Here is an 18211-nt window from a genome sequence, read left to right as displayed (position 1 = left end):
TCTCAAATAGTCAAAAATCCATGATAATCTGAAATGCTTGCAGTACACCAACTAATGCAAACTGAATTGCAGCAATCTTTAAATCCATCTTCTCCACTTATCCAATTAAGCACTGCTGAACAGGTCATGAGACGAGAGGTGGGGTACACACTCGAAAGGTCACCAATCCATCACAGAGACAACCAGTCATGGTCACATTAGAGTCACCAGTTAACCCAATAAGCAGGTTCTTGGACTATGAGTGAGAACCTGCACAGGCAGATCAGCTGGTTCATTCAAACCCAAAACCACCCAACCAATCCACTTTTATTATTTTTGTGTTTTTAAAAATAGGAGCAAACTAGAAAATTGTCAAGTTGTGCTGTAAGAGTATTTTACCCACAGCTGCTGCAGTTACGCGTGCGCCCAATCTTGTTTTGAAGTAATTAAAGATGTTTGCTGTACAATCATTCAACTCTGGAAAAAGGACAGTTCGAATAAATCATTAAAAGCTCCAAATGAAACTTTTAACAACAACTGTATATGAAATTTGGCTCCTCCCAGAGCCACAGACCATCATTCTGACACAGACCACAGATTTCTAGTTACTTCCATTAAATGAAAGTTTAGCTTCTCCAAAGAAAACACCAACAGACACAGATGTCATTTACTCCATCTGTTCTAGTGGTGACGGTGTAGGACAGGTAGATCTGTTTTGTATGACAAGCTGTACGTATGTTTATGTTGGACTGCTGTGGGGACATGACTGTTGCTCTGCAGTTGTAACAACAGCAGGCTGTTTGCAATGCAACCTTTCATACTTTTTATTATGAGTTTTATCTACACAGTGCTGTAAAGAGTCAGAGGTCACTCCGGGGATGGTGATGCGTTTTCCCAGGGTTTTAACATCCGCTCCATTGTAGAGGGAGTGGGATTCTGGTTGCTCGGCTCTATGTCCACTTTTGTCACTCCGGGAACCTCCTTTCCCTCCTGAACCAGTTGCATCACCTCTGCAAAGGAGAGCTGCTTTGTCTCTGTGGGTTCAGAAGTTTCTGCTGTGAGTTCAGAGTCTGAATGTGACGACGCCGTCTGGTCCAGCTGCTCAACAGGGCAGCCTCTCATACCGGAAGAAGAGCTCCACTGTTTGTAGCCGGCTCGGTCGATGGGCTCGACAAACCTGTGAGGGGACAACAGGAAAAGAGGAATAGAGGTTTGTGTTTGATATTTTGTTTCTTGGGAAGGGTGGCATTAAAAAAAAAAAAAGAAGTTTGGGCATGAAGGTAAATATCACAAAATGCTTTAACGCATTCACTGCTGATTATTGATCTTAACAAGGTACAATGGAAAAGCAGAACCTTGTATTCACTCGATTACCATCTTTAACCTTGGAAGTGTATCGCATCTGATATAAGTTTTTGAGACCTCTACGTCATTAGTGTGATTTTTTTTGTAACCCTAATCTCTTTGTATTTTAAAAAAAAAAAAGTGCTTTGGAAAATTGTAGTAAAAAATACAAACTCATTTGTGCAAATAGATTTTTTTATTTTTTTTTAATTTCTTCTAAATCCATCAAAGGGTTCAATAAACACTCAGGTTAAAATTCTAGCAAATGTTCGATGACTCTGGCTTTAGAGGGTCAAGTAGAAACATGAGGTCCTCAAAGACACTTCTCCACTAAATCATTGGAGAGTTGCATTAACAAAACTAAACATGCTGGGTAACACCAAATTAATTAGTCTGCAGTTTCTCAACCACAGATGCAAACTCTTCTCAGTTCCAGCTTCTCCAGTGCGAGGATGTCCTGCTTTTCTTTAATTTCTAATAATCCTGACATCAGAACTGCTTTGAATATTATTATTTATCTTAACCATGGAAATAATTCTGGTGATGCCGAGCTGGACAACGCATTCCTTCATTCCTTTTTAAAGAATGGCCCAGATTATTCGGTTTGACCACTTCTGCAGTTTTAGCTCTCTCTGATAGGTTTATCTCGTCTTCCAGCCTAATGATGGAGTCTCTCACTTGGAAACTGACATCTCTTTGGGACTCTTATTTAAAAATGCAGCTATAAAAATACTAATTAAACACAGTGAATCAATATCAGATATTTTGTTCGCTTCATTTGTCATGAAATAAGACGACAGGCCTCATCAGGGCGACAGACTGCTTCTTAGTCAGTTGTCCAATTACAAATTGAGCCTTGGAAAATGGGGACTTTGCATAATTCAATAACAGCTAAAACTACAAAAAACAAACAAACTTTGAATTAAAGCTGAAAGTCTGCAGTTGAGTCACATCTTGACTGACTTGTAATCCAATGTGAGGCGTACAGAGATAAAGGTAAAGTGCTGTATGTGCGCAGCTGGTTTATTCTGCCATTGATGTAAAATCCTAACAGTAACCATGAAGCTGAAGCTGGGATGGAGCGCAAAACACTTTTCATTCTGTAATGTAGTAAACCAGAAAACAACATTTTTAACGTGAATCTCAAACGCTTTTACTTTCTCGTTTTTAATCAATCTAATCAGTGCACACTGGGGTGTAGATAAACACATAAATGATTAACCGGGTGATCCAGGTGTTTCCTACCTGTTGTAGAAGAACAGTTTCAGGTCCAGCAGGTCGGTTTCGGTTCTGTTTACGGACTTCAGACCGTCCACAAACCGCTGATCCGCCTCAAAGTCAAACGAGTCAAACCGTGTAAAAACGAGCTCCATATTCACTCAGCATAACCGACTCTTCATCCTCAGCTGATCTAAAGTAACACTAAACACCTGCAGCTGCAGACCTGTCCGCCTCCGGTAACAACAAGCGTCCGCAAAGAGGGAACACATCCCGGCCAAAACAACAGGGCTATGAGCTGCAGCGCCCCTGCAGGTGAGGCTCAGTACTGCACCACAAAGTCAAAATGAGGGCGAAGGAAAGCTGGGAGAGGCGTTCCCATCATTTATTCAGGTACAAATGGTAGCAGTTACACAGTGCACATACAGAAGTGCTGTGAGATTAAAGCATTTTAACTCAACATGCAAATTTTTACCACTTTATTTGCTGTTAGGTTGTTAAATTAGGAATATGTGAACCAAATAGGAAGAAAAAAAACCCTTAATACATATCTTTCACATTTAATCTAGGTAACTAAGAATAATCTGTAGTATAATATATGTAGACTATGATAAAAATGTAAAATGTAAATGAGATTGGATGTTGGGCTGGCTGTGGCTCAAAGGTAAAGCAAGTCATCTACTACTTACTCTGCATGCCAAAGTAACCTTGGGCAATACACTTACCCTCAAATTGCTCCAGATGCATTCACTGGAGCCAGAATGTTAGCTAGAAAGCACTAAAAACTGCTGCAGGAACATAATGTGAAGTGAAGCAATGTGAATTCCCAGAGGAAATAGGCAAGTAATCAAATTAGGTAAAACAAATTGACAGGATATGAAGAATTTCTTAGACAAATCGATTGGAGTTTAGCAGGGTTGCTTTTTGCACAGCAAGAAATGCATTTAAAAACTCAAATGCAGTTATTCTACCATTTGTTTTTTGCATTCTTTAAATCTTTCGTGTGTGTTTTTGAGTATTTTGTGTCTGGTGGATTACGTCTGAACTCTTTTGGGACGTAGCCGACACTGCTGTGTATGTACTGTGGGTAACAGAGGATGAACACATGTTGTTAGCAGAAATGTGACCCCCGTGTGATTGCGCACCTCCTCCTCTGCCCTGTCCTTGACCACCACCATCATTGGCCGGCTGCCAACTGAAGGAGGAAGTGTTGCAGCTGATCTGCTCCAGGAAAGCCAGACCTGCTGCCGCTAACACACATTTTTATTTTTAAGTTATCTTTGATGAGCTCAGTTCAGTTTTTTTTAATGTGTCAATTAAAGGAAGGAACAGAGGTTGGGTCATAGTCCTGACAGGCGAGGAAATCTTATTATCATCTTAGCGGTTTTCTTTTTTGAGCATGTGACGTAACAACCAGCAGCCCTGCCCTGAAGGAGCCGGTTACTGCAGAGGCAACCAGTTTCTGAAGCTCAAATGAAACCAGGGTGAAATCAACACACGCACAAGATCACAATCAACTTGTTGTTTATTGAATATAACATAAAATTATTATCTACAAAATACAGTAAAGATATTACAAAATTAATTATAAGCAAGTGAATTAAGGGTTAAGCCCATCTGTGAAAGAAGATGAGTGACTTTAATTGCACCAAAAGCTCTATGAGTTTTCTCAAAGCTCTCCTAAACATCCCACGAAAAGCTGAATTTACATTTTTGAGCCTACAAACTAAATTTTGTCTGTGGTGTCAGTGTGAAAGCTGCCGTTTCCCATCATGTTCAGCTGCAGGTGGAGTCTGCAGCTGCTCTGACCGGAGGCGAGTACCTGTGCCTTTGGAGTTTGGTCGGGTTTGATGTTTGTTTCTGCGTGGAGCGAGACGGACGGGCGAAGCAGAAGGTGAGCGTGCTGCTGGAGCTACACTCGTAGCTCCTCTCCTGGTCAAACAGAGAGAAGAAACGTATTGACTTGGACCTGCTGGTCTTATATTCTGTCATTAATATGTTGTTATGATGGGGCGGAGGATGCTAATATCAAGCATGGTCTGTGTTTTGTATAATGAGATGAATGTATGAGCAACTGGTGGGAGCCCTGTCTGTATTTATATAATATAATTTGTATAATTTCCACTCACCTCTGCTGTGACGGTGCTCAGGCCATTTTTCACACCCTGGTTCAGGCTGCTTCCCTTCTCCTCCTTCTGGACTTTGGTGGCCTCCTCTCTCTGCTTCATGAACCTCTGGTTAACGATCCTGGTCACGCTGTCGTTCCTGTTGAGCGGGGCGGCGGGAGGCCTTGTTGGAACGCGTTCCAGGTTCCTCGTGCTACTTTTAGCTTTCTGCCCTGACCCCGGCACTGGTTTGTCTGCCCGCCCGCTCACCCTACGCAGGAACTCTGTCACCAAGCCGTACCGGTTGGCTCCGGTGGACTTGGCGGGCAGCTTGGCGTTGCTCAGGGAGCCGTGGCTCTGCCCAGCACCTGCTCGGGAGCTGGTTTGTCGAGTCCACGCGAGGCCGGACTGATTTTGATGTGCCAGGTTCCACAGAGATCGATCTCTAGAGGTAGATGCAGAGGAGGGGGAGCTCAGATTGGAGGGAGAGGGGAGAGACTGTCTTCGGTACAGTTTAGGTGAGGAGGTGGAGTGTCTGGACCTCTCCCCTCGGCCTGTTATGCCCTCCAGTGAGGCAGAGATGTGGTGAGAGCGGGCAGAGACCAGAGGGGAGTTCAGGGCCCGAGAAGGACTGCTTCTCGTGGTGCTCAACCCTTGAGTCGCATCTGTCTGCTGACCAACACTCACCATCTGTGGTTTCATATGGGTCTGAGTACCGGAGCAGGACACATCCACCCATCCCCGGCCTGCTAATCTTTCTCTCTTTTCCTGTGGGCTGTCTTGACGCTTCTGCCTCCAGCCGGCTGTCATTTCCTTCATGTCATCGCTCAGATTGGCAGATGAGCCCAGACAGAGCTGTGAGAAGGAGGTTGGCGGCGTGCACCAGGGAGAGGGCGTGTCCACGGATCCTCTGTCTGGGCTTTGCTTCAGCTGAGCCAGCTGGACTCTGCGGGCTGACGGGGGGCTGTAGTAGATGCGGACGGTAGACTTCTCTGGAGCAGTATGGCTTCTGTTCAAGGACATCTGCTCAAAGTCAAGATCAGGGAAGCTAAGCGGCATGATTAGATGGTCCCACGTCTTAACTGGGTCCTCTCGGTCAAGCTGGGCAGCCTCTTGGCTCAGATAGCACCAGTTCTTCCTCTGAGAGCTGCACGGAGGAAACTGCCGTCTGAGTCTTTTTCCTGTCGAGCTGCAGGTTCAGATTTTTTTGTAAAAAAAACACAAAGACACCAGGCGATGTATGAGTTACAACTTCAGTGAACTTATGAAAAACATATGACAGTTTGTGGAACAACACAGACCTGTCAGCTTCACGGTGTCGACCACATTGAAAAACACCCCCAACACGACGCTGAGCCAAGAGAGAAAGAAAATGTCACCAAACATTACGTCAGATACTTCAGAAACTAAAACCAAGAAAAAATGCACAAACTTGTTGTAAGCAATTTTATGTAGGGACTATTTGTCTTTAGTGTGTTCATCCGCCACTGCGTCACTGTACAGAACAAACAGAGCATCTGACACGATGATTAAAAGAGACAGAAATGTGAAATGGTGAAAGTTGCAGTGGTCCTGATCCTTCTACAAAATAGCCAATCACCACTTTGAGACAAAAGAACCAATCATGTTGTTTCACCGATGCTTGCACAGTTGTGGTTTACACAGTTTTAACCTTGTGCTGTCAGTCAGATTCTACTGTTCTATTGATGCTTGCATGGCTAACCGGATGTAAGGTGAACTTAACTTTACTTTTGTGGTTGGTGTTGATCATGTGGCCACTCTCATTATTAAAGCTATATTGTCATCTAATTGAATGTGGTGTAAGAGTGAAACTTGCAAGAAAAAAAAAGCTTTTTAAACCTTATTTTAGGGGGAAATAATATAAAATTATATAACATCTAAAGACCACTGCTCACAACAAGGGTCCTGGATATTTATGAGAAACCAGGCCATGATTTCTGCAAAGAAGTGTTGATGCTTTGTTTTGCCGCGATGTGAGCGTCAGTGCTCCAAAACTGGGCAGCTGACACAAAAAAAATCTAAGCTGTCTCTTTTGGGTGAACTGTCGCTTTAAAGCCCGTTGTCTGCAAAATCAATAATGTTTCCGTCGCTTCCCCTTATTTGCTCTTGATAATTTAACACTAACAATTACGTTAGGGTTTAATAATTAATATCACGCATCTATAGTTGTTTGGTATTTTGGCACGTCTGTGTTATTAACTAACCAAACCTTCAGAAACATTTGAATTTGCTGTTCGTTATCTGGACAAAGCATTGTAAACTCATAACAGAGATAACCCCAGAGACATATAGGCTCCAATAAGTCTTCAATAAAGCCTAATAAAGCTGCTGGAGAGCCTGTAGAGTCTTTATTTTTTTTTATCACTTCAAACTAAACGTTAAGTAAAAGAGTTAAGAGTAAAATAGGGATTACAGTCCAGTCAGTGGGTTAAGAAGGAAAAAAACTGTTGAAATAATAAATCTGATCCTAAATCATGCTGTGCATCGAAACTGCTTTTCTTTATTGAATAACAAAGGAGATGGAAATGATCATTCAGGAGAACTTGAAGGACTGCAGAGAATCGTTTGAGCGTTTTCGTGCTGCATGTTTGAAAATGCCTGTCCTGTTTGGCTGCAGCCCCCTTCAAAAGATTAGCCTAAATACTCTGGCATGAGTGTTTTCATGATGCCCGCTGAACCGACTGTCAGGCGGACACAAGGCCAGGGAGACAGATCATCGGCAGGACTTCCCGCTGTATCACGCAACCTCACACACAGCCTCACACACAGCAGGGCACACATGCCTGAGGCGTAAACACCATCCTTACCTCAGCTGGCTTGCCCGGCGTGGCCTTGGCCTTACTGTCACATTCAATCCGCTCATCCTGAAGCTCTGCAGCGAGGTCTTGCAACAATCCTTTCAGCACTGACATTGCTTTCTCTCTATCCTGAATAAAAAAGCCCAAATATATTTGAATATTCGACAGCTTTGCGTGTTTTTTTTAAGTGTCATAATGAGCATGAGCAGAGTTTATTTATGCCATCTTTCACTGTACCTGTTTTCCTTCCATGTCAGGTCCTTTGACTTGACACCACTGATGGAGGATCCAAAGAATCTGCAATGAAAGCTGCGTTCTTGGATCCCTGCACTTCTCACCGAGGCCCCATTGAACAGAAGGTGCTTTCCTCGTTTGTTTTTCTGTCTTCTTCGGCTCTCCACACTCCTGCTTACTCTCTGACTCCACGTCAGGATTTCCACAGAGGAAAGGGAAACTGTAGGAGTCCCAGACCTTCTTAACTGAGTTTAACTGTGTATCTTTGGCTGTTAGAAGCATCTCCACCCGCCCGATGAAAGCCAACAGCATCGCCTCTAAAAGTTCCAAAGCCTCATTCAGAGAAATCTTCTGTGCCTTTCCGTTACAGTCTATTGGCGAGGCGAACGTGCGCGAGGGAGACGAGCTGTGGCCATTTTTGGGTGATGTAATCAGGAGCTGTATGGCTGAACTCAAAATGCAGGCATGGTCTCTGAGAGCAAGCAGAGCTTCGTAGTCCTTCAAAGTCATCTCTTGGAGTTTTTTGTTGTCATCACTCTCTTGACTGTCTGAGGGATCCCACTCGCCTCCCACAGGACCCTCTCGAGTGATCATCCTTTCAGTCTCCTCATCGCCTTTTCTTTTCTCTGACCCTTCATCCTGACCCAGCTCGTACATCACGGGTCCCATTTTTATGCTTTTCTCCTTTCCATCTGTGTCCTTCATCGCAACACTCGCTGTCATATTTCCCTCCGAAACATCCCGATTCTCTTCATCCGGCTCTTCCCCTCCTCCTCCTCCTCCTCCTCCACCCCCAATTTTCTCCCTGAGGTCGCTCATTTCTGCTCGCAGACCACGGTTCTCCACCTCCAGTTCAACGATGCGCCGGCTCAGAAGTGTGGCCTCCTCTTCCACCAGTTTAAGATGAACTTTGACCTCCGCCTCCCTGGCGTGGGCGTAGCTTTGCTTGCCTTCAGGTGATTGGGCGGCGTCCACGTCACCGTAGGCTGAGCGGTATTTGGCCAGCTCCTCGCGCATCACCTCACTCTCTGATACCAATTTGGTGAGCTTCTTGCACATGAGAGCTAATTCCTCTTTGGCAAAGTGGAGTTGGCACTTGAGATCGGCGCTGTCATCCTTTTGGCAAATCAAACAGCAGTGACGACAGTCATGATGACATGAAATAACTCACGGATGCAGCCATGTTTAGAAACAAATATACAAACCTCAATCTGCTGAGAGAGCCTCTTCTCTGCCCTGCTGGCCGTCGATCTGATGCTTTTCTTCTTCAAAGAGCTCTAAGGAATAAAAATAAGAGTTTGATCACACACACAAGACAAACAGTGATAGTTTACTAGGTTAAGATTTTCTGGAGCGAACTTCTTTGTATTTATCCCAAAAAGTCGATTCTGTTCATTTGGACGTAGCTGTTTAGTGGGAGAAATGTTTCGTCCCTCATCCAAGTGACTTCTTCAGTCTGCAAAACTAAATGTCCTTACCTTGATGATTAAGAATGCATCGAGACGTCTTTGTGTTTATGTTTCTTTCTTTCTTTTGGTTTTAACCACAACTGTGTGAAATTTAATAAACATATTAAAGGAAAAAACTTTTTCTACATTACATTGATGATGAACATTTCCAGCTCCATATTTTTGTCCTTTGACTCCAACAGTAGCTTTGCCTGATTTATGATTCATCTAACTGTATTAAATAAGAACTTGGCTACAGAACTACAGACTAAGACCATAAACTCATCAAGAAAGTTATCCAAATAATCTTTTTTAATTTTTTTTAGATATTTCTACACAAAATTATTATTATTTTTATTAAAACCAGGGGAGTCACCTCCTGCTGGACATGAGAAAGAACGCAGGCCAACTTTCCTCTCATTGACTGACTTGAACAGCAGGTCAGTGGGGGTTGCAATAACTTCATTCAGTAACTTGAAGTAACAGTGTAACAGTGTAACGCATGTCTCTCACATGATTTTTGGCCCCCTCTTCTTTACAAAGTCGCTTCAGTTCTTTGAGGTTTGCCGGGATTCACTTTTGCTCCGTTAACGTTCAACAGCATTTCAGTCATGTTGAGGTCTGGACTCTGACTCGGCCATCGTAACCTTGATTCTTTTCTTCTTCAGTCAGTGTGTTGTAGATGTGCTTCTGTGTTTTAGCTGTCGGACAGGTGGCCTCATGTTTGAGGAGTTCGTGGTCGACGGTGCACAGATCTAGTGACTGCAGAACAAGTTCACGTCATCGCTCCTCACCACTGTGCTGACAGCTGGTATGAGGTGTTTGTGCTGATCTGCTGTGTTTGGCTGTGAATTATGACCAAACATCTCCAAACTGGTCTCATTTATCCAAAGCACATTGTTCCAGAAGTTTAAGCCATGCTGCTGTGTCATTTTTACAAAGAAGGTGATTTTTCCCAGCAACTCTCGGTACTTGTTCAGCCTTTTTTTGATTTTACTGTTACAAACTTGAACTTGACATACCAACTGAGGCCCGTAGAGTCTGTAGCTTCTAGGTTTTTTGTAGTTTCATGAGCGCTGCTCAGTCTGACCTTGGTTGTCCCAACAAATTCCCTCCAACTGCATGGCAAATTGGCAGAAATTTGCCTACAATACTTTGGCATTTTGTTAACATACCTGTAAGGTCCAGAACAGCAAACTATCAAAACCTCTGCTTTTATAGCGTGCTGATCATCAATCAATCACTTACATTTGATTAATAGCACTTGGCTCCTACTGTCCCTCTTAATTCCTATAGAACCAGTAAGGCTGTACTTAGTTTCTTGCTCTTTACATCACTGAAAACAAGGAAAAGACAAATCTGAAGTTTAATTTAAAAATATAAAGGCAGGTAAAGGAATAGTTCAACATTTGTTTCTGATGATTACATAAGAAAATTAATAACACACTAAAATTTGTTCAGTGAGAGGGTATAGCATGTTTATAGATTCTAAATTTACATGATGTTTGTGTAACATCAGTTTATGAGCTGGACACCACGGCTTCCTGGAGACTTGCTAACCACAACAAGTTCATTCTTCTGTTATTTTCTGTGTAAATTAAACAAATTAGTTATAAAATGCTAATTAATAAGCTTTAAAAATGCTTGTAGAAGGATTTACAAACCTCTGTAGGCATTAAAGTCGTGCTGGTCTTCTCGACAAGAAAGCAAATAAGCATATTTCCCAAAATGTTTAGCTAATCCTTTAAGTAAGTATTCATCATGCTCTTGCACTACTTCTCAGAGATGCCTAAAAGGCGCTAAATGTGACATTTTCTCTCCTCCGAGTTCTTCCCGTCTCTACTTGAGTCAGTTTGTAGGTCTGAGTATGTCAGGAATGTAAGCTTCTGTCAGGCAGCATTGTCTTCCTCTTAAACACTCGACAGGATTTCACTGTGTTAATAATAGTCAGGCTAGAAGCAGCAAACACAGAGAGGGAGTTACACTTTTTGAATTCAAGGCCGGTGGGCATGGAGGCTCAATAGATTTGGGTTACTGTGACCGGAAATTTGTCGTTCCTAATAAGTAAAGATGGAATTAAATGGTAATATTTCTTTAACTGTAAAATTATTGTCTTTGTTTCAGCTTTTGTCCTCTTACTACAAGTCTATGCTCAGCTTGTGCAGCTACACATTTACGTTTAACTCAAACAGCCTCAAAAACATCGGGCAGCAGAGTGAATTTCTGGCATACTCACCCTCCTTCACAATATATCCATGCTGTGTTTTTTTGCTGGTTAGATTAGGTAATCTAAGTGGATTTCCCTGTTGGGATCAAAGGGACTAGCAGCTGTCTCAGATGAGTGGAGCAGACTGAGCTCGTGCCAAAGCACCGAATCCTGGATTAAACCGCACACGTGTCACTGGAGTGCACACTGGTGCTCAAAGGAGGCAGAAGAAAAGGTGGATGGGGTGTGGAGGCTGAAGTTTGATCAAAGCGTGCTGAGTGATGGCTGTAGGTCAGTATGCCTGTGCACCAACCAACACCCTCCTTTCTTGATGCCCTAATACACACTCATCCAGATTTATCCAAGCTTAATAAGAGCAGTAAGAAAAAGAAAGTGAGTCTATTTTTGTAATCTCTCTACTTTTTTTTCTGCCCTGTCAGCCGACGATGTCAGCTGTGCCTGGAGTTCAGCATACCAGGCTGCTTCGCCCATCCCCGGCACCAGGCAGCTGCCGGCCGAGCCCTCCGCTCATATAAGTGATCTGCACCGGGATCGTGTGTCACCTGACATCAGGGTGACAGAGGGATGAGGGGGACAGCTGTCTGGATGGGTGCAGCTGTGCAGGGTAATGGAAAGGAGGATGCCTGACCCGAGCGATGAAAGTTTATGTTTCTCTCAAGGTTGACCTAAATACACACATCCCTTAAAGACACGCATTGAGGTGTATGAAGAACCCCCTTTTGCAATTATCAGCAGCTCTTGAGAGATTTTTAAGAAGTTTCTTTTTTAATTTAATCAATTCGATTCGATTTGTCATGTCTGATTGACAGATCTGTGCACTCGTTTCAATCTCATTTTCAGCTCCAGGTCATAATAATTTAGTTAACAGTCAAGTCTGTCCCAAGGTCAGTAATGAGACCATAAACAAGAGCTGTTTGTTACTATGTACGCCACCTAAGGCTTAAAATTCCCTCCACACCATCCATGAATTAAGGATCCAGTGTGAAAATTCAAAGCTTTTAAAGAGGATCTAGTTTTCCTTTCTTTTTTCTGTCATACATGCTGTTACAGTGTAACAGTATGAAACCAAGCATTTGGTTTCAAGAGGTCTCTTTTTATTTTTAGCTCTGTATGATGTCACTCAGAATGGATATCCTTAATATGGTCTCATTCTCCCAGCCCCACAAAACAACTTTCTTCTGATTGGCTGCCCCTCAAAAACAGAAGGTTAGCCAATCAGAAGAAAGTTGTTTTATAAGGGGAGGAGCAGATAGAGACAGAGTAAGAACTGAGAGGCCCAGAATAAGATAATCATCATGTTAAACTTAATCAGCGTGCCTTCTATCATCAAACTCTGCACCGTGAACCTTAAACATCCGGTTGCAGTTGCAGCAGTCTAAGATGATCTCCTTCTCCCATCCACCTCCTCTACGGCTTCCTGGGGGACACCAAGGTGTTCCCAACCCAGCCGAGAGATGTAATGTCTGCAGCCTGATCCTTCGTCTACCCTGAGGCCTTCTTTCAGTACCACCTCACCAGTGAGCCCTGGTTGGAGGTCCAAACCACCTCAACTGGCTCCTTTTGGTGCAGATCTACTCTGAGGCCTGAATGGCTGAGCTCCTCCCTCTAGATTGATACATTTATTTGTCCACGTAGGGAAACTGGATTGTAGCAGAAATCACGTGACATTTTCATGCACACAGACACTTTCACTGCACCTTAGGATGTTTTTGTCAGTCAAAAAGGGCATCCAATGTGTTGCCAATATTTAGAAATGTAATGCATTCAGGAATAAAACCCTTTAGAGCTATTTCCTGTGAACAGAGGAGGGCAATATCACCCTGCAGATATCAATAGTTTAAAAGAGGAGGTAAGTGGAAGGCTCTCGTCATGTACAATAAGGCAGACTCAGCATTTCAGTTCCCAGCAGTTTATTGGTTGTTGTTACAGCCTTTCTCCCAGAGCTTTTATCTCTTGGAAATATTTTTAAACCAACAAATTGTGTAAAGGAGTCCCGTCCCCCCCCTCCAACCCTGAGGGAAGCTCGTGGTCTGCTCATTTTCTCTGAAAGTAAAGTTCCTACTCTGACTTGCAGTGTTCTGCTGCCAAGAAAATCAACAATCCAAAAAACCCAAACAAGACAGAAGGGAAAATTCTGCTTCCAGCAGTTTTTCTGCTGTCAAACACAGACGAAAAGTCAATAAATAAATAAAAATTCAGCTTCAGTCTTTGGTTTTCCTAGAAGAGTATGTAATAAGTATGTCTTCTAACCCCGTAGAGAGTTGGTAGACAAAGTGCAGGGGGGTCTGTAAGACGCTGTAATGCTACATGGCTCTTCACCAGATGTCATTTCATGACCATGTAAGAGTGACTGGTCTAAAACCTCTGTGCCCTGAAGGTTTAGGGGACCAGGAACACTTATGAATGCTTTCCAAATATTTGGCATCATATGACTGTTAAAAGAAGATCTCAAAAGGTGAGTAAAAAGTGGTGCTAGCTGTTTCGAACACTTACACAGACATTGTCCAGGTCAGGACTTTTCCAAGGTGACAGTCTCTAAAAAAAACTCCAGTACCTTTGTCTTTTGAGGTCTCCTTCAAACATTCTTTATTAAATTTAATATTTTTTTTTACCAAAGGGTCTTTGATGTAAAATGCTCACCTCTCTGGTTTTATCCAGCTCAGTCTGTAAGACCTGCTTGGCCACTTCCAGTTCCTGAGTCTTTTCACGCAGCACCTCGTTTTCCCACTCCAAGTGGGAGTTCTTCTTCTGCACCGCCTCTAGCTCGTTGTACAGGCGGAGTGACACGCTCTTTGCGACCTGCAGGTGAAGCACAAAGTAGGTTAAGACAGTAAAAGTGCTGCGAATGAAGTTTTTTTTTTTTTTTTGATTGTCTGTTTATTTGTTTTCTCGTGAGTGTTATTTTCTGAGTGAGTGAGTCTTTAGAGCAGTTGATTTGGTTAAAGCCGAGAAACTTTTACAAGAAAATTCTTGTGACGGGAACTGAGCCATGAGTCGATGGAGGGGGCGAAGGAGGGTGAGGCTGTAAGGAATCCAATAGTGCGCACACACACACATTGGCCTGGTTGACAGTAACAGAATCTGGTTGCCTCAGTTCAACGACGGTGATTCTGCTTACGATCACTCTGCTTTTATCGTTCAGTCCTCACGCAGAACAGCCGACCACACGCAGTAATTATGCTACAGAAATATAAACAGGATGCATGATGAAAACTTTTCAGTCTAATGACATTCTTGTGGTGCAGTTGAACAGCAGGGAGTACTTTACAGCCATGACTCAGGGTTAAAGCCTGTATGAACAACACGATCAGCGTTTAGCGCGCCGTGATGAAAGTAGGTTTGTGGTTCTGCAGTAAAAGTTCACTTTGATGTTTTAGGTGAGTCAGTTTTCAGAGAAGGAGCTTAATTACAGTCTGTTGGTAGTGAGAGTTTGTGCAAAAAGACCACCCGACTTTCTGACCTTGATGTCGTGCTCCAGGCTCCGGACCAGCTCCCCGTCCACCTGTCCGGTCTGAGCCACTCGGATGCTGCGGCGCTCGGCCTTGCGGAGGCGGTACTGCAGGATGCGACACGTCTTGTTGGCCTGCTCCAGCTGCAGCCGCAGCTCCTGCAGCTGGTAAATCTCCTCCTCCTGGAACATGTCGCGCATTTCCAGCATCTCACAGCGCAGCTCCTCCACCTCATCCTGGGACAGACGACACAGAAATAATTAAACCATGAGTCAAGGCATTTTCTCCTTTCTTTCTTCCCCTTTTCCCTTCTTATTTCATCCAGTCCTTTCCTTCTTCCTTGGCCCCTTCCTCCAAATTCTTCTCTTCCCTACATCCTTCCTAACTCCCTTTGTTCCTTGTCTTTTGATTCTGCTTTCTTTCCTTACCCTTTTTTCTTTCCTTGTCCTTTTTGTGGTGCCCTTTTTTCTTCCTTCCTGCCCTTCTTCATTCCATCATTCCTTCCCTCCTTTCTTCCTTTGTTGATTTTTCCTTTCTTATCTATTCCATCCTTCCCTCTTCCATCACTTGTTCCTTCCTTCCCTCCTTTCCACTCTTTTCTTCCTTCCTTTCTTACTTTTTCCTTCCGCCCTCTTCTCTTGCTTCATCTTTCTCCCTTGAGTATTCCTTCCTTCCTTAACCCTTCCCTCATCCCATCCCTCCTACAGTACACCATGCTGAGATAAGCCAAGTTTTAGTTGTTTGGAAATCACCTCGTTAGTGGAAAAATACTATTTTATGTCTGCCAAACTGTTTCATCTTTAGCACAGATTTTTCATAGAATCAGCTAAATAATTTGGAACAAATGATGTGCTTGAGTGACAGGGTGCTAGTAACAAAGTGCCTAAATATACAGTTTAAAACAGGTTCTTTGCTATGTGGTCTGTAGACACAATACAGTTTCATCTCTTGAGTTAGGCATGTTTTTCTTGCTAGATCGATTCATAGATTTGTGTTCTGTGGGTTAACATACAAAAATTAATTAATTAATTTTAAAAAAATCCTCTGAAAATGCTCAGGTACAAGAACTGGACTACAATTGAGAGAGAAAAGCAGCCAATGTCCAAAGAAAAACGTTACATGAATGTCTGGCTACTTAGAGGCAAAATATAAATAAATGAGGCTCCAGACTTTTGCACAACACTGTGAATATCAGAAAGTTATATTTTCCCATTTTTCCCGTTAACTTAAATCCAGGTGTTATGGTGGCATTAGAGACTGAAAACAACTAAGTGAAACATGGATTCACTCTTTACTCAGCTGGGATGCTACTCTGCTACATGTGCTGCAAGCAATGCTTCGAGTGTTATAAACAATAAGATTCTATCTACTGGACAAACTACGGGTTAATGCCATGTATAAATTACTTAAAAAATATTTTTGTACACATATTCATTAAAAAAACATATTGGCTAATATTAGCCTAACTAACTGATTTATGACTTAAGCTCTAATTGTTATATTTTCCAGTTTGATGCCTAAATGGCCATTTTGTGCTTTGTACGTACCCTTCAAAGTGTCTGATTACTTTAATGACCACAGTTTGAATCTGCACTTACAAGGTGAAGTTATGTCACAGAAGTGAGCATCTAGGGCAGAAAGAGGGATTTGGGGCTATTTTTTGTACATGTTGTTTCCAGCATATTCTAAGTCATGAAACGTTTTCTCAGAAAGCTTGACTCACACTCAGAAAGTCTGAATATCTGGACATCAGCAGCTTCGATTATGACCTTTCTTTATCAAGGTACAGCTCTGAATAAGTGGATCATCCCTTGTGAAGGTGAAAGTGGAAAACGGACATTGCCATTGGGCTTGTAGATGGACTTGCTCAGCAGTACTCCACTAACAAAACTCTGCAACCACCAATTTATAATCAAACCCCAGTTTCCAGATATATTCCTGCAAACTGGTGATCTGCTGCATCAAGTTACAGAGTAATTTCCTCAGTTGGACCAATAAAATGCCCTTGCAGTCAGGAGTTACTCATCTAATCACCAGCTCAGTCAGCAGTTACTCAGCTACTGTAAAAATCTGAGTAAGTGTGGGTTTGTTCCATAATTTATTTAGGTCAGTAGTGACTTTTGACTCTTGTATTAGAGCCACTTGCTCTGCGCTCACTAAAGAAGACTGGCCCGATCTAAACATTTGCAGAAAATCGGCTCTGGTGTTGAGCTGAGGGTCCTCCCACAGAAACTCACTGGCTCTCATAAACAAGCAAAACCTACATGCACGGAGTTTATACAGAAAGGTAGATGCTGCATTTCGTGAAAACCAAATTGAATTCGCTAATTGCATTAAGCTAATTTAATTAATCAAATTAGATCAAACTTACTTTCAAATACTCGTTCTCTGATCTCAGATCTTCCAATTCCCTGACCAGGTCTTCGGTTGTTTCCCCCATCATAAGATTCATAAACGCCCCCGAGGAGTTGAACAAACTAAAGCCCCCTGCGGCAGCCTCCGCCTGGAGAACGCAGATATCTCTCGCCGCTTTTGCGCACGGTTTGCCGTCGCCTGCGCCCTCGCTATCCGGGGTCACGTAAGCTTTGCCGTCTATCCAGCTTAAGTCAGAGTCGTGCTTGTTACCGTCCGACGGGCAGTCAGAGATTTCCGAGCTGCTGTCCGAGGAGGACAGTTTCCCCGACAGGCAGCCGGAGTCTTTGCTCAAATCCTCTGAAGCGTTGCTGGCGTCGGAGAGTTTCCTCTGTGCGTCGGGGCTCCTCTGGCACTCGGAGCTGACACCTGATGACACTTTCCCTGCTCTCTTTTCCTGCGGTCCCGCAGTTTTTACCTCCTTCACAGGGTCGCACTGACCCGTGAATTGTGCCTCCTTTGCATAGGAGCCATCATTGGAGGATGGATCTTTCTTCTCCTGGTGCGCCCTGGCTTGTTTCTGGCTGCGGAGTGCAGTCTTCAGGCTTTTATCGCCGTCTTTGTTCGTCATTTTCTCTTTAGCTTTTAAACAGAAAATCTAAGATGATCATTACAGTTTTAAACTAGTGTTAAAATATCAAAATTCACAGCTCACAGACTCTGAACACCCGACTAGCTGCTCTGCATCCTCAGCACTGAAACTTTGCCAAAGCGCACTCACAGAAGTCACAGTGTCACGTTCCCGCAGCTTAGAAGGGACTTCCGGTCGTTTTCTCTGCTTTTTCTTTTTTTCTCCATTTATCTTGGTCAGAGTACATATTATGTTTATTCTACACACACTCTCCCAGAACATTCAACTGTGGCTACAAACCAGCATGAATTTGAAAACAAATCCGATATTAAAAATGTTGTGTAGGCCTAGGATTATAAATGATTAACTTTATTTTGTAAATTTCCATACAAAAGATACAATTTT

At 43.1% G+C, this 18211-nt stretch overlaps 2 protein-coding genes across 2 annotated transcripts in view; one reads left to right on the top strand and one right to left on the bottom strand.

The window, feature by feature from the left end:
* dnmt3ba (DNA (cytosine-5-)-methyltransferase 3 beta, duplicate a) overlaps window positions 1-7809 on the top strand; it is a 38596-nt gene extending 30787 nt beyond the window's left edge. Inside the window, exon 27 of the mRNA XM_042224303.1 lies at window positions 7723-7809. Coding sequence (XP_042080237.1) covers window positions 7723-7736 — 14 coding nt within the window. The 3' untranslated portion in view covers window positions 7737-7809. The remainder of the gene's footprint in view (window positions 1-7722) is intronic.
* Window positions 84-17959, bottom strand: si:ch211-197l9.2. Its single transcript, XM_005930642.3, has 10 exons — window positions 17195-17959; window positions 14835-15059; window positions 14015-14173; window positions 8905-8976; window positions 7703-8815; window positions 7475-7594; window positions 5948-5997; window positions 4671-5835; window positions 2569-4473; window positions 84-1156 (listed from the first exon to the last, which is right to left on the bottom strand). The coding sequence occupies exons 1-9, from the start codon at window positions 17804-17806 to the stop codon at window positions 4318-4320; spliced, it is 3672 nt and encodes a 1223-aa protein (XP_005930704.2). The 5' UTR covers window positions 17807-17959; the 3' UTR covers window positions 84-1156; window positions 2569-4317.
* Between the last annotated feature and the right edge of the window lie 252 nt (window positions 17960-18211).

The sequence above is a fragment of the Haplochromis burtoni genome, unplaced genomic scaffold, assembly GCF_018398535.1.
Source record: "Haplochromis burtoni strain Fernald_Lab_line unplaced genomic scaffold, NCSU_Asbu1 Contig_134, whole genome shotgun sequence".
Taxonomy (NCBI): Eukaryota; Metazoa; Chordata; class Actinopteri; order Cichliformes; family Cichlidae; genus Haplochromis; species Haplochromis burtoni.
The sequence above is the reverse complement of the archived record's forward strand: the minus strand, read 5'-3'. Positions and strand labels throughout refer to the sequence as shown.

What these genes read in the sequence shown, in the direction of transcription:
- si:ch211-197l9.2 (XM_005930642.3), bottom strand. Translation starts at nt 17,806, where the DNA reads ATGACGAACAAAGACGGCGATAAAAGCCTGAAGACTGCACTCCGCAGC. An exon ending in CAGAGAACGAGTATTTGAAA is followed by an intron (nt 15,060 to 17,194) that starts GTAAGTTTGATC and finishes CGTCTGTCCCAG; the next exon opens with GATGAGGTGGAGGAGCTGCG. An exon ending in TGAGCACCGTCACAGCAGAG is followed by an intron (nt 4,474 to 4,670) that starts GTGAGTGGAAAT and finishes CTGTTTGACCAG; the next exon opens with GAGAGGAGCTACGAGTGTAG.